Below are 26,233 nucleotides of genomic sequence, written 5' to 3' on the forward strand. Positions count from 1 at the left end.
ATGGAGACCACACCCTTAAATTCCCAGAAGGAGCTAACAGCATATGTGGATGGAGAAGACTGTCAAGGAAACAGTGTTCTACAGAGGGGTGTCCCTGTCCCCGGGGATAAGGCGGAGTCCAGCCAAATCTCGAATGGGTACTCGGCAGTTCCAAGCCCCAGTGCAGGAGAAGACCCTCAGCATTCCATCCCGGCTGCCACCACCACCCTAGTGGCTGAGGTTCATCCAGGGGAACGGGAGACCTGGGGCAAGAAGGTGGATTTCCTCCTCTCCGTCATTGGCTATGCTGTGGACCTGGGCAACGTCTGGCGCTTTCCCTACATCTGTTACCAGAATGGAGGGGGTCAGTATCATGGGCTGCAAGCAGAGGCTGCGACCCAGGGGTGGTCTGTAGATCCTCTTGGGAGGCCAGAGGATAAATCATGTCTTTTCTGTCTTGTTTAACTGATAATGCATCTGGGAACATGGTTGTTAGCCTTTCAAGCTAGTCTAAAAGACACATCTCCAGTAAGCCAAAACTTTAAGTCAGCATGTCTGTGGCTCTCTGGGTCATGAAGTTGAATGAAAGCCCTCCTGAACCTGACCTCACCAGATTTTCAGCATCATTAATGCTTCATCTGTGGAAGAGCCCCCTTCTCATCCCTGCATTATACAAGCCCTGCTCTCCTCCACGTGAGACATGGGGGAATGAGCATCAGCATTATGCTGAGTTCTTTCACTCCTGCTGGCTGGTTCTGCTCAGAAGAGTCCAGAGAGCTTAGATCTGTGAAAGGAAAAATTGGGAAGTGGCTCCACATTCCCAGACCCTGCTGGGCCTTTGGACCTGTGTGAGGGCAGAGAGGGTGTCAGCTCAAGTCCACAGTCTTAAGTTACAATCTGGGCGTGATCTGTAGCTGAACCCAGCCACGTTAATGCCAGCACCAAACCATATATGGATATGCCTTATAGCTCCTACAAGAGTGTTAGATTCTTGAGGCCAGAGACGATTTCTTGTTCCTCCTACTATTCCTAATGCCTACAGAGCAGTTTATTTGCAGATTATCAAAAATAGTAGCTGATTGTAGGCATAGATATGGGAGTCCCAGAGAGCAGAGCAGGTAGGTATGGGGCCTCTGTTTTGACAATGGACTTGCTATCAGAATAGGAAAAGGACCAGAAGTGGGAGTCAAATCTTTGTTTGTTTATTTATTTATTTATAAAATTTATTTGGGTGCACCAGATCTTAGTTGCGACACGTGGGCTCCTTAGTTGCAGCTCATGGGCTCCTCAGTTGCGGCTCGTGGGCTCCTTAGTTGTGGCATGCATGTGGGATCTAGTTCCCTGACCAGGGATCGAACCCACACCCCCTGCATTGGGAGCGTGGAGTCTTAACCACTGCGCCACCAGGGGAGTCCCAGTCATTTATTTTGACAGGAGCTCTCTGGCAACAGATTTAGGAGGGTAACTAAAATGAGGTTTGAGGGACAATTCGTTTGTGTCGCCTTCATTTCCTCCATGACCTGACACAGAGTTGCCTGGATCTGCTGCATCTTTTAAGGACCTGGGTCCATTCGGCAGCAAAGGCTATTCCGGGAGGGTGGGGGGTGGAGGGAGTGCCGGGAAGCCCAGCGTTCCTGGCCTGGGAGGGGCAGTTGGAATCATCTTATCTCTAGTTCGGGAGGACCCGCCTGTAGCCTGAGCATTATATAAGGGGTTGGGTCACCGGTGATGTTTCCCCTACACTCATTCCCTACTGTAAAGCCAGTCAAGCAAACCTTTTGGACAAATGTCATCATGAGAATACAACATGGTTATTATTCTCAAGCCAGATTTACCCAGTGTGATTGTAAGTTAGATGAAACCTTTCTGAGTTGCACAGATTTCAGATTTCTAGGTTCAGAACACTTTATGGGAGGGAAAGTTATCAAGGAAATATCACAGCCGGCTCACCCTTTGGGCCGAAACTCAGGCTGCAGGTGAGCAATCCCCAGCACGGCATACCCAAATTCTGCCTCAGCCACAAAAGCCAGGAGACACCAGCATCTCCAGTGATGCAGCAGTTCTGCACTTTCTCATTCTGTAGCAAACTACCTGCAAATTTCAGCCACACCTGCAAATCTGGCTCAGGAGGGAGCATCCTGGCTCCGTGGAGTTATGGAAGTATAACCAAACATCAGTAGTCAAGTGTCTGGAGCCAGGGATACAGATGAACAAAGATACTAATTCAGTGATGTGCAGTAGTCAACAGACTATTGCAGCTGTTGTACAGGTTGTCGCAGGAGATCTGTTTCAAGGGTCCCAAATGCTGGTCAATGTACTGGTTGCATCAGAATCACCTGGAGAACTTAAAAAAACCTTTGTTTTACTCATACCTGAAGCTTCTGCTTCAGGAGGTCAGGTTGGGTGGGTGTTTTTTTTTTGGGGGGGGTGTGTGTGTGTGTGTGTGTGTGTGTGTGTGTGTGTGTTTTTAAGCTTACCAGTGATTATGATGAGTGGCTGGGTTTGGGAACCTCAGTTCTCCTCAACCCTGTCAGTTTCTAGTGGAAGAAAAAGAGGCCCAGAGAGAAGGGTCCTCCAGGCAGTTAGAAGTGGAACTGGTCCTAGGGCCTCTTCTGTTGACTCCCAGACCCAGTTTCCTTCCCACGTACTCTTTGCCTCCTCCCAAACCTCACTTCACTGTGGAGCTCTGTCTACGACTACTTCTGGCAAAGGATTAAGACCAGGGGAGCACCGTGTGAGGTCACTAGGACAGGGTGGCTTCATGACTCTGGAGCATCAGATGGCTCTGTGTGTCCAGATCACTTGGGCTGTCCTGAGTCAGATGTGGGCAGGGAGTGAAACTGTCTTTTATCTGCCTCAGGGGCATTCCTCCTTCCCTACACTATCATGGCCGTTTTCGGGGGGATCCCGCTCTTCTACATGGAGCTCGCGCTGGGCCAGTACCACCGAAATGGATGCATTTCGATATGGAGGAAAATCTGCCCGATTTTCAAAGGTAACGGAAAGGCTTGGGTGGGTGAGTGGGTCCTCCTGGGAAGTGATGATTTCTATCAATGGGTCGAGCTGGACACCTTCTTCTGGAATCAGTTAGGCCTTAGGTATCCCTGGGAGATAACTTGAGTAATTAAGGTTTTGACTGCTTAAGCAGTATGAGATTGTTAAAAGCAAAATAGAATAAATGGCAATTAAAAGTAAACGAAATAGAAAAAGCATTAATAGCACATGTACACATTTTCTAGAACATGTAACTCTGCAAATACAAATAAGGAATCTACCATATTGCCACTTTCCCACTGTCTCCTGGAGTCTTTGGAGGATGAAATGAATGGCAGCCCCACCTTTAGCCCTCACCCGGGCTGCAGTGCCCCTGATGCCCTGCCTAACTGCTGGGCTGCCCTTGAAACTTGGCCTCCCTCACCCTCTCTCTCCCAGGGATCGGTTACGCCATCTGCATCATTGCCTTTTACATCGCCTCCTACTACAACACCATCATGGCCTGGGCGCTCTACTACCTCATCTCCTCTTTTGCGGCCCAGCTGCCCTGGACCAGCTGTAAGAACTCCTGGAACACTGGCAACTGCACCAACTACTTCTCCGAGGACAACGTCACCTGGACACTCCACTCAACATCCCCTGCAGAAGAATTTTATACGTAAGTGCATGTAAGCGAGGGGGTGGCCTGTTAGGGGCAGGCCACACCCCTGGGCTTTGGCTTCTTAGGAGGGAGGTGGGAGCCAGGGGCTCTTCACCTCTTGGCTGATGGATTTCTGAGAGATGAAGCTATCGGGGAGGGGGAGTAAACGTGAGTGAGGGAGTTGGGAGACTACCTTGAGTGCTCCACAGTCTGGGTCTCTGCGCCATCCCCCTCTTTTCTGTTGTGCCCAGGCCAGTCCCTACCTTCACATTCCAAAATTATTCCCCTGCATCAAAACTGCCCTTCTTCCTGGGCCCTCCTTGCAGCCAGCTGTCATGGAAGCAAAGCCTCCCACTGCTTCAATAGTTTGAAACTACACAAAGAGTTTCTGGTTTCATGTATTCACTTAATACGTGGGATCTACCCTTTGGAAGAAGATGCCTGGAGTAGGCAGTTTTCTTTAATGCTGGAATTTCAGGCAATAGCAGCCCAAAGGGAGCTGTTTTGGGGTGGGGAAGGGACCCACTGCCCACACATACAAATCCTCATGCACCCAGAAGCCAGTCATGTTAGTCATTCATTGGGTCCCAGCCTAGGAAGAAGACCTGGAAGTCTGCTTTTGGGTCGAGCGCTCTTCCCAGGCTTGGTTGGCTTGACTGCCCTGTTCTCTCCTTCAGGATGGGCAGAGCCCCTCCCAGCTCTTCCCGAGGCTTGCTGACCACTTGATCCTTGCAGTACTGTGTCCGTTTTTTCTCTTGGTGTCCTCCCAGAGGTATCACACGCAGTATGCTCAGGTAACTGTTCAGACCACGTCACTGGCCCTTCTTTCTCATTCACTCAGGCGCCACGTCCTGCAGATCCACCGGTCAAAGGGGCTCCAGGACCTGGGGGGCATCAGCTGGCAGCTTGCCCTCTGCATCATGCTGATCTTCACTGTTATCTACTTTAGCATCTGGAAAGGTGTCAAAACATCTGGCAAGGTGAGGAGGACTCTGGCTGCTGATCCAGGCCTACCAAGGGGCCCTGGAGGGTCTAACTCAGAATTCAGTGGCCTGGATAGCCAGAGACAGGGGGACATGTTTTCCTTTACACCAAACACATTCCATGATTTTCAGTGTCTCGTCACCAAATCGGTTAGAAAATTCTAGAAATGGGTCAATCCCAAGAACCATTGTATGATTTTTTAAAAATTCCTTTAACACGCTGGTAGTGTCATAACTAATAATAGTGGCAATAATTTACTGAAAACCCATCATGGACCATGTACAGTGTTTTGTATACACTGGCTACTTTGTCTCCTGCTAGGTATTTTCCCCATCTTACAGATGGGGAGTGTGTTTAGAAGTAGTTAGTACCAGCAAGCAGGGAATCAGATCCCTGTATGATTTTAAAGGCTGTGATCTTTCTGCCACCTTGCCTCCTAAAATTACAGAAAAAAAAGCGGTAGATCTTCTTTCTTGGACGTGTTCAAGAATAAGACACCAGCATTCATGTGGTGATAACCTATGTTTCCTTCCTTACAGGTGGTTTGGGTAACAGCCACCTTCCCTTACATCATCCTTTCAATCCTGCTGGTGAGGGGGGCCACCCTCCCCGGAGCCTGGAGGGGAGTTCTCTTCTATTTGAAACCCAACTGGCAGAAACTCCTGGAGACAGGGGTAAGATAATGAGGAAAGCAGTGTGCACCTGTCTTTTTACTAACTGAAGCTAGTCCTCCGAATAGGACAGTAGGAACAACTGAAATTTGGGTTCAGCGGCAAGTCTGCAGTGATGCTTTAAACCAGAAATACAAGCATGAAAAGTACAGTTGAGGGGCTTCCCTGGTGGCGCAGTGGTTGAGAGTCCGCCTGCCGATGCAGGGGACGCGGGTTCATGCCCCAGTCCGGGAAGATCCCACATGCCGTGGAGCGGCTGGGCCCGTGAGCCATGGCCGCTGAGCCTGCGCGTCCAGAGCCTGTGCTCCACAACAGGAGAGGCCACAACAGTGAGAGGCCCGCATACCGCAAAAAAAAAAAAAAAGTACACTTGAGGCCACTGCGTTGGTTTATGGCTAAGTGATAGGAAGAGAACTCACATTTGTTTGCACTTGGTATGTGGCCAGCCCTGGAAGGAGCCCTGAGAAGCCTGTTTTTTTGCCTCTGCATGTAGCCACATGGAGGCATGAGGGCGCTGGCCCTGCTGGTGCTCAGCGATGGCCTGGGTCTCGGCCCTGGCCCTTACCTCTGCTGTGTTGCAGGTGTGGGTGGATGCGGCCGCCCAGATCTTCTTCTCTCTCGGTCCTGGCTTTGGGGTCCTGCTGGCTTTCGCGAGCTACAACAAATTCAACAACAACTGTTACCAGTGAGTATCTGGGGCCCCCCCAAGCAAAGCTTGAAAGTGGAGTGAGTGTCAGTCAGCTGGTCTGGAGGAAAGCGATCAAACCGATGGCCTCAAACCTGGCCAGGCTTAGGCCACGTTGACACTCTGACCCTCAGGGGTGCCACAGGTGCCTGACCACTCACCCAGACCATAGCCTCACTCAGGCGTTGAGAGAGGCTCCAGGCCACTTCTGTTTTGTGAGATTCTCTATATGTCAGGAAAAATTAAGAAATTCCAAAGCAGGTTTACAGAAATCACAACATACATTCAATGTTTAGATTTGACCTGTTAATGTATTTAACAACAAAAATTGTGATAATTTATTTGTGTATATATATACAAAAAGAATAATGATTGAACTATTTTGACCAACATAGAATGCCATAATTTTTATGTCAAAATCTCATTTCAGAAATGTGACAAAACAGGGAGCATGGCGCCAATTATGATTTAAATATCACTCCTCATCTTTAGAGTTAACTTTGTCTTAATATTCTATCACAGATGGCAATGTCCAGCAGTCTGATTGTGCTATTCGTAAGATAATTATAGAATTAATTTTTTTTTAAAAAAAGGAATTTACATGCACCCTAAGCAGTGTGGCCTTGCATTGGGACACCAGCCTAAAGTTGTATGATGAAGTCCTCTTTTAGAAGTGTCAGGATATCTTTGTGGAACTCTTATAACCTCATTTACACATAATGTCAAAAGTCTAAATCTGAGGTCTTCACAAATGTAAGGCCAAGGCCTCCTCCTGGCCCCGGCTGCAACTCAGGCCCTGCTTCAGAACAAGCCTTGTTTGAAATCCAGAGGTCTGTGCTGTGCTGGTTTACAACAAAATCATCTCTTAAAACCATCCCTGACTGCTGTTCTCCCCATGCCATGCGTGGTGATAACAGCAGCTTGTGCTTCAAGGTAATGCAACCCGTCTGAGAGGCTGGGCCCTGGGAGGAGGGGAGGAGACACCCGGACAGGCTTGAAGTCCCTGTGAGCTCAGCCCACTCACCCTTGTCACAGCTGGAGACAGATGCTCCTTAGATCGCTGACTTGGAAATGTCTCAGGCCCCTTGGGTTTTCTGCTCCAGAGACGCCTTGGTGACCAGCGTGGTGAATTGCATGACGAGCTTCGTTTCAGGATTTGTCATCTTCACAGTGCTGGGGTATATGGCTGAGATGAGGAACGAAGATGTGTCTGAGGTGGCCAAAGATGCAGGTAGGACCTCGGGTTTTGTTTGGGTTCCTGGCTCCCACTGAATTGCTTTGCTGCTCTTTGGATCTTTACAAATATCTAACTTTTGCATTATTTCTAAATGTTCCTCTTAAAATTCTCAAAGGTTTTAGAGAAACTTACTGCCTTGGAAATTTCAACCCTTTCCATCGTGGTAATGGGGCAGCTCCCTCGGCACCCAGTACTGGGGCCTTGAATACATTGTGGGCTTGGAAATATGACTTGGATGATGGCTTTTAAAACTAGTGGGTTTGGGGGACTTCCCTGGTGGTCCAGTGGTTAAGACTCTGTGCTCCCAATGCAGGGGGCCCAGGTTCGATCCCTGGTCAGGGAACTAGATCCCACATGCATGCTGCAACTAAAAGAGCCCCCATGCTACAACAAAGATCCCTCGTGCCGCAACTAAAACCCAGCGGCAGCCAAATAAAACAAACTAACTAAAAAACAGTGTGGGGCTTCCCTGCTGGCTCAGTGGTTAAGAATCCGCCTGCCAACGCAGGGGACATGGGTTCGAGCCCTAGTCCAGGAGGATTCCACATGCCGCGGAGCAACTAAGCCTGTGTGCCACAGCTAATGAGCCTGTGCTCTAGAGCCTGCAAGCCGCAAGTACTGAAGCCCACTGGCCTAGAGCCTGTGCTCCGCAGCAAGAGAAGCCACCGCAATGAGAAGCCCGTGCACCGCAACGAAGAGTAGCCCCCGCTGGTCACAACTAGAGAAAGCCCGCGCAGCAATGAAGACCCAACACAGCCTAAACAAATAAATAGACAGATAGCAATTCCTATTTAAAAAAAACAAAACAGAACAAAAAAAGTGTGTTTGGGTCCTGTGATGGGTCCAAGTCTAGTAAGCAAATGATTACTAATCCTTTGCAGAAAAATTAAATGTAGATGATGTAGCACTCTACTGTACTGTAAGGTTTCATGGAAAAAGAGTGACAGACGTTGAAGACGAGGTTATGGGATCTTGTGGATGGAGTCCCAGGGCTTTCTTGCAAACATACATCTGTCTTTAGCCCGACACGGTGCTCTGATGAACTCCATGCCCCAAACTAAGGGCGGCCTATCTAGTCCATGAGAGGTTGAAGACATGTCCCTCATACTATCAAAAAGGACTTCAAAATAGCTGGAGGTCTTTATTCCGAGGCCGCTAGATTCTTCTGAAATCAGTATAACATTTCCTACTGTTCTGGAGCTGAAGAGGGAGCTAAACGCTGTGAGACTTCAGAGATATATCAATCCTCATGTTGAAAAAAAAAAGCACTGAATTATTATATAGTGGACACTCCAATTCATGTGCTCAGCTTTGCTAGTCTTGAGGTCTCAGGTTTGCTTCGTTTCTCCATGTTGGTTGAGGGCGCGTACTCTTCAAGGTGGATACTATTCCCTTCCTGCCTCCCAGGATGTCCAGGTAGGATGGTGTGGGGTGTAAGGAAGCGTTTGGTACGTGTCCAACCCTGATTCACATGTAAGGTTTTGTGACAGGAGTTGTAATTGTTGGTGTGGCCAAGTTTCTCCTGAGACATCTTTGTAGGGCAGGTCTCAGCGACCACCTCCTCCTCTTTCCCGCTCTGTCTCAGGCCCCAGCCTGCTCTTCATCACATATGCGGAAGCCATAGCCAACATGCCGGCATCCACGTTCTTTGCCATCATCTTCTTCCTGATGTTAATCACACTGGGCTTGGACAGCACAGTAAGTGAATGGGGAGGGAAATCCGGCTCTCGGGAGGAGGGAGAAGGGGGGGAGGAGGAGGGGAAGGAAGCTGTACCCATTCCTTCCCATCCTGGCCACCCCAGGCCATGTTGGCTGCTCCCTCTTGGTGCTCCCTCAGCCCCTGTTCACTTGGGTGCTTACTGCCCTCTAGTACATTAGAGGCATTAATGGGATATTGAGGGTAAAGTGCCAGGCACAGGCCAAGAGCTCAGCATATGTGAACTGTTGTGCACTGATTGTGCACTGTCCCTTGACCAGACTGGCAGCACCTGAAGGCCAGGGCAAGGTCACACTTGTGTCTCAGTGCCCTGCAGCCCAGCATTCATATCATTAGTGTGGAATGAGTCTCAGCTTTCAGTTGGTATTTCTGGTGCAACCAAAGTCTCCCCGAGACACCTCATGTAAAGAAGTCCTGTCCATGTGCTATACTTTCTTTCCTTGATGTCCTTAGGAATGGGTTCTAAATGACAGGGTAAAAAACAGAGATATGTTTCCAGTGAGGGCCGGTGAGTAGGGGGAACTGGTCACGATCAGCTTGACAGGTCACTTGGCAATTTAACCCCTCCCTTCTGTTCACTGTCCTAGAGGTAACAGATTTGTCCCAAAGTCTACACAGTGACCATTTGTGTGCCCCTCTCAGTTTGCAGGCTTGGAGGGGGTGATCACAGCCGTGCTGGATGAGTTTCCACACATCTGGTCCAAGCGCCGGGAGTGGTTTGTGCTCAGCGTGGTCATTACCTGCTTCTTTGGATCCCTGATCACCCTGACTTTTGTGAGTACCAAAACCCTAAACTTAGAGTCAACCTCCCCTAGGGCAACAGAATGTTACAAGAAGCTGTTCCTTTCCATCCCACATGGTGCCCTGGCTTTGGAGCCAAAGGGAGAGAAGTTGTCACCGCTGTTAAAAAGTTAGTCATCAAGGAGAGGAAGAAAAGTTGTTTCTAGTGGCATCTGTCTGAAGAATCTGGGCGTGGTATCTGGAGGCTCAGCATTTTACAGCAAATCCAACTAGATTTAAGGCTTGACAGACTATCTGGAGGAAAACTAAGATGTGTCTTTTCAGTCTATTTCCAGTCCTTAGGGCTGCTTTCATAGGAATAGTGCCCTGATGTCCTGATATGCTAAACATCTGGAGGCTGGCATCTCATGTTTGTAATGTCACTTCATCTCCTCCAGAGAATTTGTAATGGTAAAGAAGTTAGACCTTCTCTAGTGATTTTATTTTTTTGGGGGGGGGGGTAGCTTAGGCACATACTGTCAAACTGTAAATCAGGCATCAGATAGTACCCATAGGCATTGTAGGCGTGTATCCTTCTGACTCAAGGCAGATTTTGTAGATAAACATCTTCAAGCCATGACCCCAATGGCTCTGGAGCTTCAGCAGGGTTGTGGGGCCCTGAGTAGGACCCAAGGGATTTGTGAGTTAGGACAGAGGCAAAAACCATGACCACTGGGCCCGGTGTGTCTGGTATTGTAGATTTTCCGGGGTAGAATACACAGTAGGTATTCAGTAAATTGAAGAAAGTTGAAAACAGATCCAGAGGCGCTTTTGAGTTTGTCTTAAAGCTTAGTGGGGAGTGGAAACCAGACGAGTGACCTGTAGGGCGGGAAGAGGTATGTCTGATGGGATGAAATCTTGCCCATCTGCCAAGGCCAGTCCAAGAAGTAGGCTCTGGGACACTTATGTTAGACCCAAAGAGAGAATTTTCCAGAATTATCCTAAGAAGGTCTTTTTGCTCCTGTTGTAAAGAGGAGGCAGTGCCTTAGAGGGCCTTTAACCGGGTTTGTGGTCTCATTTCCAGGGAGGGGCCTATGTGGTGAAGCTGCTGGAGGAGTTTGCCACGGGACCTGCAGTGCTCACTGTTGCCCTGATAGAAGCAATTGCTGTGTATTGGTTCTATGGTAAGATGCTCCCTTCCACTAGCTATGATCCTTCCTACACCAGCCCATATAGCCACCAGAATACAGAAGGGCCGATGTCGTCAGGGAAAAGCAGGCCAGTGTACAAGACGTCACCTGCTGCATCCCTTCTTCAAAAACAGGTCATCACTTCCTCCACACTCTGTGCAACAGATTGCCTGCACTCCTGGGAGGATGATTTTTTCTTCTGAGTTTATATGTTTACCCAGTGGAGACAGGGCTGAAGTGGTTCCCTATAGCTCATCCACAGTGGTTGCTTACGATCCTGACAGGCTCTAAGAATTGGACAGACAACAAAGAACTAGTGCACAGTGAATGCATTTGCAGAGTGTACAATATTCTGCTGTTACATAGAGTGGCCCCACTTTAAATTTCACAAACAAGCACTCCCTCCAGAGTGCTAAACTCCTGAGACAGAGTTTAGGAGCTTATCTTCTCAGGAAGAGGCAAGAATGTTCTTGTTTGCATTATCTGTCTTGGTAAAGCCTCCAATTTACACCGCCCCCACCCCCGGCCCCCCAATCGTGGGATGGAATCTGATAAGGGTGAAACCACCAGGAGCGGAGAGAGAGCTGACACAGGTTCATGGGCAGGGATCCCAAGAGCCCCTGGGCGAGGATGAGGAGGGCACAGGCAATGGAAATGAAGAAAACCAAGTTCAGAGATGCCTTTCTTCATCTTTAAAATCAAGATGTGATGATTTCATTCTGAAAATATTTTCCTAGTTTCTATGATAGCAGAACAGCTTTAGCATGTGTGTCATTACACATAATATAAAGAAGGGGGGGCCCACATTTTGAGTTGCATGTAAGCCCCCTTTTTTTTTTTTTTGAAAGAAGTCCTCCCCACCTCCTCAGCACTTCGGAGGACCAAGTGCAAGGTGTGTGATGTTACAGACCTGCTGGGCACTTTCAGGGAAGCAACTGCAGAGCACCCTTCCTTCCTCTTGTCGATTTCTCCCCCAGTCCTCACTTCCATGCCAGTTAAGAAGAACCTTGATCTTGATCTGACATATGAATGTGCAACAGTGTGGTTAAAATTTTCTCTTCAAAGTTTCCAGCATATGGTTAGAGTCAGTCTCTGTCAAGTGGTTTCACCATTTTTAGATAAAATTCCACTTCCTTTTCTACAGTAACGATAAAATCAGATATATGCTGAAATCCTAGAAAGGCAGTGTGGGCACCAAGAGGGGACTTTAGGTCCCTCCCCAGATGTCCACCAATCCTCCCACTCTGTGTAGAGAGAGCTTTGCTTACTGTAACGTGCATTTTTGTGACAAGTCCCCCATCTCACTTTCAGACCAGACTGGTGACCCCAAGCCCCTCCTTTGGAGAAACTCCAGAGCGGTTACTCTCTCTGAGAGTCAAGGGATAGGAGGACAGTCTAGCTCCTCTCTCGGTCAATCTCGTTCTCTTTTGGATGATTTTAGGCATCAATCAGTTCTGCAGTGACGTGAAGGAAATGCTTGGCTTCAGCCCTGGATGGTTTTGGAGGATCTGCTGGGTAGCCATCAGCCCTCTGTTTCTCCTGGTGAGTTGTCATTTCCCTTCTCCTTCTTGCCCTGGAGAAAGATTCACCCTCAAACACTCATAAAAAAATAAATTTTATCGAAGTGTAACATATATATACAGAAAAGTGTGCAAATCACAAGTGTACATCTCAGTGAAATTCTATAAATTGAGCACCATTTTGTAGCTAAAACCATACCAAGAAACACATGACCAATACTTCACAAGCCCCTCTTGTGTCCCCTCCCAGTCACGTGCCCCCCATAGTTAACCACTCTTCCGGTTTCTGTCACATTATTTCATCCCTCCCCGGCTCTGTGATAATGACACATAACGTTCACTGAGCAGTGAGTGCCAGGCCAGACTTTACACTAAACTTAACACCCATTGCTGTTTCAACTCTCACAACAATTCTATGAAGTAGAGTTCTAGTTCCCCATTTCACAGTTTCAGAGAAATTGAGGTTTAGGGTCCAAGGTCACATGACAAGAACTGTTCAAGGCCGGGGAAGTATTTACTGTGCTGCTCATGAAGGACCTAACAAGGGTCCTAGTAATTCTGTATTCATTTTCTTAAAGACCACCCCCACCCCCCACCAGGTTTCTCAGGTGTAGATCTGAGTCAAAAGTAGAATCCATTCATTGTAGAATGAGAGAGCTCAGCTCCAAGGGTTGCCTGTTTGCCAGGACGTGTTCAGTGCTGACTCCAGCCTTGCTGCGTGTGCCCCCACGTCCCTCCTGGTACCCGTCTGAAGGAGATGTTTGCCCAAAGATGGATAAGCACCATGCTAACATCCCAAGTGCACTCTGAGGTAGCCTGGGGTAAAGTGACTCCGTGCACATCAGCAGGGATTACTCTCAGTTCTTTCATTTATCTGTAACTTGATTTGGGGTGGGGGGAGCTTTTTGGTCTTTTAGAGCCAGAGACTGTTCCTTCAGTCCAGCTCCTGCTTATTAGGATATCTGGACCATCCATTTCATCATAGGACATGTATGCATCTGTGCCTTCTCCTTCTTTCAAAACAACCCTTTTTGCATTCTATTTTGACTTTCTCGGGGTAGTTCTTTTTTTTTTTTTTTTGTGGTACGCGGGCCTCTCACTGTTGTGGCCTCTCCCGTTGCGGAGCACAGGCTCTGGACGTGCAGGCTCAGCGGCCATGGCTCACAGGCCCAGCCGCTCCGCGGCATGTGGGATCTTCCCAGACCGGGGCACGAACCCGTGTCCCCTGCATCAGCAGGCGGACTCTCAACCACTGCGCCACCAGGGAAGCCCTCGGGGTGGTTCTTTATTTTTTGTGCTTTTCTGTACCTGCACATCTCGATGTTAACCTATAAGATGGACAGCGTGCTCATTCTTGCCTCCATAATGCTGCACGTGTCTCTCTCTACCCCAGAATCCCTCCTTGACTTCCATTCCCCTGGACCCTGGAGGTTTCCAGAACCAAAGCCAACCTTTGCCCCAAGTAGCAGATACTCTCAGGGCCTGGGGGCTCTGGTGTGTGCTGTGGGCTCCAGTGTTCCTCTAGATCTTGGCCTGGTAGTTCCTTATTACCTTGTCAGCTTGCTGTTGCTTTTTTGGTAAATTTAAAACAATGTATTTTTAAATCCAGAAATTTTAGTTGTTTTCAGTGAGAGGGTTGGTCTGGATCACTATTCTGCCATTAGTAGAAGCAGAAGTCCTGACATAAATGGGTTATAATATTGTTACCAGTGCTTCTTGATAATCTACTTAAATCTTTTCATTTGTTTTTCAAAGGAAGGAGAGATATTGGATTAGTTCCCTGAGGGAAGAAGCCATGTTTGTTTGTTTGTCTACTTTCATATTCTCCACACAGGGAGGGAATGATGTTCAGGGCTGAGACTCAGGAAAGGCAAGCAAGGCACTCATCCTGGACGTAAAATTTCCAGGGGTACCAAAAAACTCAGTAGTCAAGATAAATACTGCTTTTTTTTTTTGGCTGCATCGCGCAGCTTGTGGGATCTTAGTTCCCCAACCAGGGATCGAACCCTTGCTCCCTGCAGTGGAAGCATGGAGTCTTAACCACTGGACTACCAGGGAAGTCCCGATAAATACTATTTTTATGCAGTAGTTTTTAAAAATCAAAATTAATGCAAAAAAAATCCCTGATGAACAAAATACCAATGTTTTAAATAAATACGGGATCCAACCATATACTTGCATGTCTCACTTCACTCACCTTGCCCTAATCTGGCCCTGTCAGAGCTTGTCTTTTTAAAGTATTGCACTAAAATATTATATTATTATTATTTCTTGATTACTGAAATTCTGACATCCTCTTAAATGTTGTGCCCAAGGTGAATATCTCATATGCCTTACCCTAGTCCTGGCCCCAGGCTTTTAGTATTTTCATTTCTGTGCTTGTCTGGCAAACTGGGTGAACTCTTGGTGTACAGCCAATGAGTTTCCGTGCCCAGCAAAACCCAGGTACAGATCTGGGTTCAGGGACATGACATAATTCCTGTGAAGTTCACTCTACTCACTTCCTCTAAAGGTAAGTGCTCCAGGGCCCAGTTAAGAGGAGGCAAATCTGTCTTCCACTTCTGGGTTTACTTAACAGATCCCCTGCTTTGGGCTTTTTAAAGCTGCTTTAGGTAAACAACGAGTAGCTTACTAAAAATATTCTTTTTCACTGAAGCCAAGTTATAAAAAAGAAAAATATCGTATATGAGCAAGAGGAGGTGGGGATGTGCGAGGGGGTGTCTGGAGCAATACTTAGTGGCCACAGTGAGAGCTTGAGGCCTCCCTGAACTGCATTAGGTTTCACACACCTGACATCAAGATGAGACGAGTTACAGCAGGGATGGCTCCTAACCAGACCCCACCTTTCCCTGTTTCAAAATTACCTTTCTCAGTAGCCGGGTCTGGGGCTGAGGAGAGTCTGTCCAGAGAAAGGTTTGCGATTGGCTGGGCTCCTGTTTTGAAAGCTTCCTCCTGGACTCAGGATAACACTGTTCTGAAGATGAATGTGTGTTTAACAATTTCCCATTTTATTATGTGAAGAGAAAGAAAAAAAAGATATAAATAGATGTTTAGGCCCACAAATAATTTACATTACTGTCTTCTTTATGACTATGAAATAATAAGATAAAATTAAATCAAAAGCAATAACGATTTCAGCACAGCGGTTACTAGGCAAAAACTGGTATTTACGCTGTCTCTGGAAACCAAACTGAAATAAGAAAACTCATAAACCGAGTACTGGGAGCACACCATGGAATTTTTCTTGGTCGGAATCTTCACTGAATTTTCACATCAAAAGTGTATTGAGCTGCTTTTTCCTTCCATTATTCTTTTCATTACAAGGGCCTGTGGCAGGCAGTCATTTATTATCAAGATGCCTCACGGCAGAGCCATCCTTGTTGAAATCCCAGTTCTTAGCCTGGGGTTAATGCAAGGAAAGGGGGGAGAAGGAGAACTTACCTAGGAGCCTGAGTCTTCTCCAGGTCTTGAGAACCTTATTACGTCTCCTGGACCTAGGTACCTTCCATCTTACCAAAAACAATCACCACAGAGAAACGCAGGAGGAAATGAAAACAAAGCAGAAAGAAATATGAAGCCCTAGGACTGGCAGGAGCTATGGAGAGGTCTCCCAGTTTATTCCTCCACTGTCTCACAAATCGGGGCCTGAACCACTCCTGATGGATGCGTCTCTTCTCCTTTGCCCTGAAAGGGGCGCTGTAACCCCCCTAAATAACCTTCTGAGGCCTTGGCATCCCCACTGTAGGGGCTGAGGTGGGGGTAGGGAGGAAAATCAAGATAAGCCCCTAACCGCTTCATTGTTGGCAGCTGAGGCAGAGAAATTAGTGACTTCTTTGTGTCAGAGTTCAATCTAGGATATATCACACTTAGGCAATTTCATGAAAGTGTCTTAGCTTTAGTGTTCAGTGTTTGTGGTATATGGACTGTCTCTGTGTGGATAGCGTGAAAAATTTTTAATGTTTCTTGGAATTTCTGTTTTAGTTCATCATTTGCAGTTTTTTGATGAGCCCACCACAGCTACGACTTTTTCAGTATAATTATCCTCAGTGGAGCATCATCCTGGGTTACTGCATAGGAATGTCATCTTTCATCTGCATCCCGATGTATATAACTTATCGGCTGATCATCACTCCAGGGACACTTAAGGAGGTATGTGCTAGAGAGAGAGAGAGAGAGAGAGAGAGAGAGAGAGAGAGAGAGAGAGAGAGAGAGAGAGAGAGAGAGTGTGTGTGTGTGTGTGTGTGTGTGTGTGTGTGTGTGTGTTCGTTCAGATTGGTAACTGTTTGGGGAGAAAAGGGTTCTCTTCTTATGCTCTATTCAAAGGATGTTAAGTCCGCCACAAGAATTCACCAGGAGGCTCTTAGTCTTATATAATTATATAACTATACCATCGTGTAGTCTCTAATAGCTGCCACTATCACCTTAAGGCATCTCCCATAAGCCACAAGTACAAAGGCGAAAGAGTGAGCTGGCCATGTGGATGCACCGTAGCACACAGCTTGGTGTATAGCATTCTAAACATATCAGAAAACTGCTTTGCCTCCTGCATGGCATTGGGCATGCACATCAGATCAGTGGTGTCTGGAGCAATAACGCAAATTTGATTTAAGTGGATTTAAATTAAATCCACTTGGTTTAAGTAGAGATTATGATGGAAAATGCCTGTGGTCATTTTCTAACAGCAGTGTGACAAGGGCTTTTTTTAAAAAAATTTATTTATTTATTTGGCTGCGTTGGGTCTTGGTTGCTGCACGGGGGCTCTCTCTAGTTGCAGCGAGTGGGGGCTACTTACTCTTCGTTGTGGCGCGTGGGCCTCCCGCTGCGTTGGCTTCTCTTGTTGCGGAGCACAGGCTCTAGAGCACAGGCTTCAGTAGTTGTGGCTCGCGGCCTCCAGAGCGCAGGCTCAGTAGTTGTGGCACACAGGCTTAGTTGCTCCACGGCATGTGGGATCTTCCCGGACCAGGGCTCGAACCCACATCCCCTGCATTGGCAGGCGGATTCTTAACCACCGCGCCACCAGGGAAGCCCTACAAGGGCTGTTTTGAAAATCACTAAATAAGGGTGTTGCAACAATATCGTAGTTTTAGTTCAAGTCACTGGAATGAAAAAAAAAGTTGCCATTTTAGCAAGATTCATGTCAGTAAATGAATAATGTGCTGTAAAAATTTCAATAACAGAATCTTACAATTTGTATAAGATTGTATGTATTTTAAAGCATCTTCATGTAGACTATTTTATTTTGTTATCAAAATACTTTGTGAGGTGGATGGGCAGGTATCATTAGCAGACAAAGATACTGAGTCTGGGAATAATGCTGCTCATAGTTTCCTTATTTCAGTGACTTGTCCAGGGATACACAGTACAGGGAGGCTCAGAATCCAAGTCTTCTGGTTTTTGGTCCAATGCTCTTTCATGTTTAGATGCAGCTTCTCTTTTGTGTCCTCAGGGTACTAATAGTTTGCTAATGTAGAAATTGGCTCTAGAGGTTAGGGAGAGATGAGTTGCCACTTTTCATCCTGTACTGACAATAGTTAGTGTTCAGGCTGCCAGGATTCCTAGCAATGTTACCAGAATCGAAAATGCTTGGGTCATTACTTGTTTGGTTGTGTTTCTTGCCATAGTAAGGTTACTGTGGCAGTAGAGCCTGAAGGAGCGGCCACTTAGAAGTCTGTGGGTGGGTGCTTTTGTAGGAGACAAGCTCAAAGGTGAAGAGTGGTATTTGGGGGAGAGCTAGAGGGACCTGTGCTCTATAATGACCTGAGAGCATAGGTGGGCTAGTCTACGGACTCTTAGAAGCAAAACTTAAATATCAGATCATCATACTCATCTTCCTAAAACATTTCACAAGAAACACGAAGCAAGAGAATGTGAGGCCATTAAACATCATCTCTTTTCTAAGAACTGAGATTGCTTCTTTTTCCAAACAGAAAAACTGAATTCTAGGTGAACAGAATTAGTAACTCTGCCAGGAGTTACTAATTTTCTACACCCAAAACAGTCCTATCACAACCTCATTCCTCCCAAAGGGGCTTGGACTCTGGTGTTGCCTGAAATACACGCTCAGACAAGAGTCATTGTACTTGCTCCTTCAGGTTGTCCTTTATGGCAGTCATGATAGTCCACTGGCCCAGCTGACTCAAACCCAGAGTCCAAGGTCAGGGGTGGGAACTCTAGTTAGGTTAATAAATTTCAGTATTCTTTGGTCACAGACTGTACCTCAAGTCTTGATCATCTTTCTTGCAAATTCCCCGTTAGCCACAAGGAAATGCCACCCAACGGTGTATAATTAACAGAGCTCAGATCCATTAGTAGTAGAGGTAAGGCCGATTGCAGGGCCATGTCTGTCATAGGCCACCAGATGGGAAACAGTGGGTTACCAGGAAGCATCATGATATAGCTGGTCAAGGGGGACTAGGAGGGAAAAGACTATGGCAAGTCATTTACCTGCTCTGGGCCTTAGTTTCTTCATCTTTAAAATGTGCTCATTGAATTGGATTAACATTTCCAAAGTATGTTTTAAGGAGTAGTAGTAGTTCCACGGGATATGAATAAGTGTTACTGCTGGGGGAAAAAGGTTACGTGGTCAAATAATTTTGGAGAATGCTGGATTAAGGCAAGGTAAATAGGTCTCTTTACTACAGGATTTCTCAAAAGCCTTAACACGCCTATGTGCATGCTTAATTTCTGATAAGAATAAAGCATGCCATGTTTTTGCCAAGCACCCCAAGGGACTAAAATTTTTTGTGAATACCAGACTTGATGGTCTTGAACATTCTATCTATGAGGGAGGGAGAACTCATATAAAATTTTGGTATGGTTAAAAAGAAAATAAGTAAATTTCTTAACTCTTCTGGGCCCTAGCCATATACAAGGCTACAGTTTGTGGAGGGAGCCACCACTTACTCACCTGTAATTTGGAGGCTATCATGTGCATCTGCAACCTGGAAGTCTCAAGGTTGGAGTCATCAACTGGATTAGGTCACTGCCCCCAGAAGCCCCTAGTAACCTGCAAAAAGACACTGGGAAGATGGTCCCTAATAAGTAAGCATTCATGAAGATGGCAACAGTGATCCATTGCTTAGATGATTGCCTTGCAGAAGGCCAGGGACTGGCAAATTTTGAGAGCGATAGTAACGTGGCAACTGGAATGCTGCTGAAATATGGAAGACGAAGGTGGACCTGGCATTTGGGGAGATCAGCAGCCAGAAGGGCAGGAGAATGGGCAGGTGGGGGCTAGGGCACAAAAGCCAAATGTTCTACTTTACAGTGTTGTTTACTGTGGGTCTTGCCTCTACCCTAGTTACAGTGATGTGTCCAGTTCCCAATTAGCAAGGCCTAATTCTCCTTAATCAATTATGGGTTACAGATTCATCTGTGGGAAAGGATGGTTTGTGAAATTTTGCTTTCTATGACTTGACATGTCCAGGTAGTTGATGAGCACTGCAGCAACTCGTTTTTAAATGGATTTCCAGTGTGAGATTTTAGTTCTTGAAATATTAAGGTCATTAGAAACACAACATGTACAATTTTGTGAACTTCATTACCTATGAGAATGGGAACTTTTAAAATTCCATAGGCCCTGCTCCCTAAAGAAGAATCAACCCCCAGAACCAGGAAATAAAAAAAACTGAAGGGGACTACATACTTCTTCAATCCAAAATAAAAAGGACAAGTAGCAGAGCTTCACCTAAAATCAATAAATCAAAATATGCTTTCAGATCCAATTTTGCCTTGCTCACCATATGTACAGACTTTTGGCATCAAAGAGTTTACTGAGCAACTTACTTAACAAAGATTTTCTTCTACGCTTCTGCAGTGCTCCCCACATCCCTGAGCTGCTTCGTGTCACTGATGCTAAGTTTTGCAAGGCAGGCTGTATATTTCATACCCAAGCCCAAGCATATTTCAGATCTGTCCCAAAGCTTCTGTGTACCTCAGCTGTTTCTAAAGTAAAAATTCTCAGCCTTTTCCCTGTGCTAAGTACTACATCAACATGAGATTGCTTTACGAATGATGATTTAAATGGGCACATCTTTTAAAATTTAATTATGTAATAATTTGCACCCTTGTATGAACTAACCAGTGCTCCTTAACAGGTAAATTCATTAAATCAGTAACATCCTGGCTGTTACAGTAGCTGATGGCACTGTGCACTGTGCCTGTAGCATGTATGCAGGCACAAGGAGCATGGCTGAGGTGGGGGGAGCCAGAATCCAGAGCTCACTTTGCTTCCCAAGCCCTGTGGGCCACATGAAGCCTCCTCTGACAAGAGAAAAGGATGCCCTTTCCCAGGCCATCAAAGGCATGTTACAGGCCAGCAGAGGTTCTATTGAAGGTCCATCATTTCTCCCATTAGTGTTATGATGACTTTCTTAATTAGTTTACAGATGCTTATATAGTTCCTGAATATGCCATTTTTACCCATATTTGAGAACAAATAAATTGCAGATTCCTTTCTTAAGGAAAGTCAGTAAGACTATTCCAATTTACTATTAAATGCCATTTAAATGCTACTTAACCTTTGTATTAATATTGAAAAAAATTTTAAACTGTTAAATTATAAGAATATTAATAACATCATGTTTTCTTCCTAACAGCGTCTTATTAAAGGTATCACTCCAGAAACACCGACAGAAATTCCCTGTGGGGATATCCACTTGAACGCTGTGTAAAACATCAATGAAAGGAAAATGGCTTCCCAACAAGCTCTTCCTCCAGTTCTGACAAGTCACACCTCGCCTTCCCCCTCTAAGTCAATGAGCTGCCAGCTAAGCCTGCCGATGGAAGGGCCTTCTTCATAGAGACACAGTCCCAAAAGACTATGGTGCCCAGACTCTTATGGCCTCCAGCCACTTATTTCTGTGAAATCTCCCAGACATGTTATCATGTTAGACTCTGTGATGCAGCTGAAGTGGACTGCTTTGGATGTGGGAGGGTGTGTATGGAGGTGATGAAAACCACAATGTCGTCAGTTAGGATTAGGTTTAGGATCAAGTCTGTGAAAGTCTCCTGTATCATTCCTTGTTACGATCATCAGTATTTAACATCGTTTGCTTCCAAAGGTTTCACTGTTCATGAATGCATAAACCATTTAGAAGAAAACAGGGATACTGTCTTGCTAGCCATATATTTCCTGAGTAGCATAGAATTCTACTATAGCTGGAATCTACTAGAACCCTGTAACCTGTGTACTGCTCTGGAGTCAGGAGAGGAAGATGTAAGAAGCTAAGCTGAAAAATAATGTGTACATGTGAGCATGTGTGTTTGTGTATACTGTTGTTCCAGTGTATCCCTATCTCCATTCTAATACTTTGGGCCCATTACAAACTTTATGAATTTCCTCTAGTTTTTCTTACATTAACAAATTCCACCTACTGAAATTTGTATGTATGTTATTATTTGAAGGGTATAATTACTACAACACACTCTGCCACCCACTCCTTTTCCAATGAACTTTAGCCCATACATCTTCCTTTATGGGCCATGCTTTAGTATTTCTTGCACTTCACTGCCATCTTCTTGTCTCTCTCTGCTAAACATTCAGGATAATGTTCCACAGGCAAATCTGGCCTATTTCATTAGTCACTGTGGCTTGGCTATGAACTACTTTGAAGATGAATATTGATAAATGCATCTTCAGTGTTCAGTTGACTATCTGGTTTAAGCTCTACTTCAAATGACTCAGTTTAACCATTAATGTTACTTGGCTTTGTGAAGAGTGGATAAATCAAATTTTCACAGAGTGTAGAGCTCTGGTACCCTGACCTAAACCAAGGTCATCCTCAACCCAAAAGTAATTGGAGAATCTGGGTTAGCCTTAAATGAACCTCCTCCCAACCCCTTGACCCTTCCTGGTTGGCTACCAGGATACTGAGCCCTCCAGATAATTTTCAAGACTGAGTCTAAGTAAGCCTGATTGGAAAAGGGTCAGTTAAGTGAATAACCTTACATGCCACATAAAACCCTTAATACAGATCAAGTATATTTGATCTCAGTGGCTTGGGACTCTCAGATGCATAGGTAGAGAAGCAAATTTTACCTAGTAGTGTGAGATTTCCTTACCAAAATCTTAAAGGGAGTAAAGCCTAGTCAATGATAAAAGGACTCAATGATCTGGCCCCATATCACATCAGTCCTCTATATAAATCTAACTTAATCCTAACCTTATAGAAAGATCTATATAGCAGAAGCCTAGTTTAATCCAATTATAGAGCTTCCTCCCTTGGCTTCCTTTCCCCAACAGTATTCCCTGGCCATCTTCCTGTATTCCCCCTACATTCTTCTGTTGCTGATTCTTTGCTTTTCCTAGCAGAATATTTTCCTCATAGATGTTAGCTGCTGAGAAGTTTCCCAAAATATTAGAGGAAAAGAGAGGGGGATTTAAAAATGACTCTTCACTGACCTACCTTCATTATCTTCACTCTTTCATTCCTTCCTGCTACCTCATGTCTTCTCTTTGCTTTCTAGCATGCTGAAAGGAGAGAGGTTATATAAGTGGCAGCATATTCAGTAGTAAACAGCTTTGCAAATTTAAGAACTTGCTTTATAAATATATTCAGATATGTATTCTCCCCATCCCACACACACTTATGCATTTTCCAAAGATATCATTTTTTAAAAAGCACTTTTTCAAACAAAGTTTTGTCAAGCCAGGTGTTATACAGGTGTTTTGAAAAGTTTTCAAATGTCACTAGACAGGAAAAAATTCAACATCTCTCCTCAGCATAGTTTGCATTTACTTGACCCCTATTTATCAATACTATACCATGGATTTTTTTTTAAGGAAAACTTGAGTTGGTAAATGGACTTTAAAATAAATCTTTTAAAGACCTTTTACATCTAATGTAGCATTTACATAAAAGTAAAAACTAAAAATGGAATGAATTGTAAAGTTATTTAAGTACTGAAGTTAATTTTTTTTCTGTGATTTTATTAGTGAGAAATACCTGAGAAATAGGCAAGACACAAGCAAAGGCATGGAGGCAGTTCAGTTGATTGAGGTTGTTCCTATATGTTGACATGTAATGGAGTCCAAAGAATTCATCTTTATTCCAAAAAACTTGCAACCCATTTAAAACTTATTCCATTTGTTGTGTGGAATGCATATGACTTGTAACCTAAATTCATTGCCCTGGCTGCCCCATGTAGAGATGGATGCAAAGACCCCAACAAACCCAAAGTCAATGTATTAGCTCCAAAATCAAACAATCACAATCAAACCAAATAATGAATTTCAAATTAAGGCAAAAAGTTATTCTTGAGATGAGTCACTCTCTCATCGTCCCTGCTTTTTAGGAAACTTGTTAATTTGGTGCCACCAACCTCAATATTTAAGTGTAAGTATGAATTTCCATTTAATTCACCCACCCCACCCTGACCCCTTAAAAGGGAGATTATTCTCCTAGAATTAGAACCATATTCTTTTGATAATTAGGAAAGGCTGACCTGATACATTGTATCTGTTGTATAACTGATCTGGAGGTCACTGTCAAGCAAAGCTTAAAACCATGGAATGCAGTGGCTTAACTGTGCTGTTCTTACACATTTTAGACAATGCTTAGCTACCCAGTGGTACAATCCACACCTGGTTCCTTTCATAGCATGTCTCTTTGCTCATAAATCAACATCTGGTGCTTAAGATATCATTAAATAAGGCAGTATTCAGAAGGCATTTTCTACCCTCCCTTTTTTCTTTTATTGTCAGAGATGGATGGGGAAGTGAAATAGCAGATTCCTCAGAGAGACTATACTACAACCTGTCATCCCCATAAAGCAATAAAAGCAAAATAGTCCTATGCTAAGTGGAAGAAGTTGTATACTTTTTTTTTTTTTTTTTTTTGCGGTACGTGGGCCTCTCACTGTTGTGGCCTCTCCCGTTGCGGAGCACAGGCTCCGGACGCGCAGGCTCAGTGGCCATGGCTCACGGGCCCAGCCACTCCGCGGCATGTGGGATCTTCCTGGACTGAGGCACGAACCCGTGTCCTCTGCATCGGCAGGCGGACTCTCAACCACTGCGCCACCAGGGAAGCCCAGAAGTTGTATACTTTAAAGTCATCATTATTTAAAAACGCAAGGAGAGTTACACAAAAGGCTCTAAATTAGGAAGGGGAACTTAGAAAATGCTTGCTTGAGAAGTATGTTAGAGACTGAAATTTATAAATCCAAATATGGAAAGAAACCCATTAAGACAGGGAATATTCTTACACTGTGGAAAGCTTTCCTGGTCCACTTGAAACATTCTGAATTCTTTTCTTCAATATCAGAGATAAGTCTGATATTTATTAAAATTTGTCACGTTCAGTTCCATGGAAGGACTATTTTAAAAGCTCTAAATCTTTTTTTCTTACTTTTTATAGTATCACCTTTTCCCCTCATTGCTTAACTGTCTCTAAATTTCAATGATAGGACAATATTTTAAAGTTCAGATAACTACATTTAGAGGCAGAAACAAACCTAGCTAATTTCTCTACTTTTCTTGGGATCTGGAAGTTTCTAAAGGAAGGTGAGCTTAAGTTTTATTTCCTCTCCTAGAATGAAATAATGCCCTTCTCAATTGTTTAGTAGGCATTTACCACAATGGAAAAGATGGAATCTTAAATATGTCTTTCCTTTTGTTACATACAGTTATAATTCATTCAGTACTGTTTCTACATTAGGTGTTTCAAAACAAATCATCTTTTCAGGAGAAGTCTTTATTTTTTGGAAATAATTCACAGTATATTTCAATTGGAATTTCAGGTTGTATTTCTCTTACCAACACATCATAAAATTCACACCAAATTGCTCTGCCACCAATGCAAGTTTTTCCCTTAAGTTATCAAAAAGAGATTATTTCACTGGCCAAATCTAATTTGGAACCAGTGTGCATTGGTGGGGCATGTCATCAGAAGAAAGTTTTATGTCTGCTGAACTAAGAAGAACCTTATCATTTAGGATACAGAAAAAATGATTTCAGTCCTTCAGTTCTACAACTGAAGACTACAATTATAGTAGATAATTTATTTCTAACAATTTGTAAACACTGACAGTCCAAACAACAAATATTTAGGAAGGAGCAGCTAGCCCATCTCTATGCTAAAATACCTAAATTTCCATAAATAAATAAGAACATCTGCTGTTTTTTTTTAAAAAAACGATTTGATTCTTACTCAAACTCTAATATGGTAAGTGTACCTTATCTTAAAACTTGATACATGAAAAATGCAAAGTTTAAAGGATAAAATTAGGGACTTTACATAAGAATTTGCAGTTATTTCTCCAGTGGCATTTAAAATATGATTTGATTTACAAAAAACATTTTCAGGATACTTTGTGTGTTGAACATATCAATGAGGTGCTTCAAAGTGTGGATTATATACAGTTAGTTGAATTATATAAATGGTATTTCTTTTTCCTCATCTTTCCTTTCTTCTTCCACATTATTTAGAGCTAAGAAGAATAAATTTCTTCCACTATTCACCTGTCAACAGTGATAATATGAAATTTTCCATGAAACATTATTTTTTACATGAAACGTGTTTATTTTTAAACTTCAGTGACAGAATTAAACCTGTTTTATTTATACAAAATAGGAGTCCCCTCTTTAAGATGCATGAAATGTCCATGTATACATTTATGCAGTTTAGTCATAAATGTTCCAAACTATATTTTAAGGTATCAGTAAATGCCTTTTGTTGTGAACTATTACTGTAATAACTCATAACATCATGATGAATAGATTCTGTCTCATTAAAAAACAAAACAGAACAAAACCAAAAAAACCTTTCCAAACTCTTAAGGTTAAAAGAAAAATCTTAACTGTATATTGTCAAAACATTTACACATCCCCCAAAACATCACTGCATGTGGGACTTCCCTGGTGGCACAGTGGTTAAGACTCCATGCTCCCAATGCAGA

General features: G+C 44.4%; 1 protein-coding gene, 1 long non-coding RNA gene and 1 other non-coding gene across 4 annotated transcripts in view; 2 read left to right on the forward strand and 1 right to left on the reverse strand.

Annotated features, from left to right (window-relative positions):
• On the forward strand, positions 1–26,094 carry SLC6A4 (solute carrier family 6 member 4). 2 transcript variants are annotated; one of them, XM_019926960.3, is made up of 13 exons: positions 1–343; positions 2,840–2,974; positions 3,412–3,631; positions 4,455–4,593; positions 5,137–5,271; positions 5,850–5,953; positions 7,057–7,184; positions 8,776–8,888; positions 9,550–9,681; positions 10,712–10,811; positions 12,259–12,359; positions 16,319–16,486; positions 20,935–26,094. In XM_019926960.3, the coding sequence occupies exons 1-13, from the start codon at positions 1–3 to the stop codon at positions 21,007–21,009; spliced, it is 1,893 nt and encodes a 630-aa protein (XP_019782519.2). In that variant the 3' UTR covers positions 21,010–26,094. The 2 variants fall into 2 exon arrangements, with proteins under 2 accessions (XP_019782519.2, XP_019782520.2); XM_019926961.3 differs by lacking the exons at positions 16,319–16,486; positions 20,935–26,094 and having other exon boundaries at positions 12,129–12,280.
• LOC109548620 (uncharacterized) overlaps positions 2,406–26,233 on the reverse strand; it is a 30,729-nt gene continuing 6,901 nt past the window's right edge. Inside the window, exons 2-7 of the long non-coding RNA XR_012328390.1 lie at positions 22,744–22,808; positions 19,245–19,356; positions 15,202–17,433; positions 11,728–12,390; positions 6,978–7,139; positions 2,406–5,923 (exon numbers count right to left, since the gene is read on the reverse strand). This is a non-coding gene — a long non-coding RNA (uncharacterized lncRNA). The remainder of the gene's footprint in view (positions 5,924–6,977; positions 7,140–11,727; positions 12,391–15,201; positions 17,434–19,244; positions 19,357–22,743; positions 22,809–26,233) is intronic.
• Positions 7,461–7,533, forward strand: TRNAG-CCC (transfer RNA glycine (anticodon CCC)). Its single transcript has one exon. It is a non-coding gene; the product is annotated as a tRNA-Gly (tRNA).

The sequence above is a fragment of the Tursiops truncatus genome, chromosome 20 (assembly GCF_011762595.2).
Source record: "Tursiops truncatus isolate mTurTru1 chromosome 20, mTurTru1.mat.Y, whole genome shotgun sequence".
In the NCBI taxonomy this organism is placed as follows: domain Eukaryota; kingdom Metazoa; phylum Chordata; class Mammalia; order Artiodactyla; family Delphinidae; genus Tursiops; species Tursiops truncatus.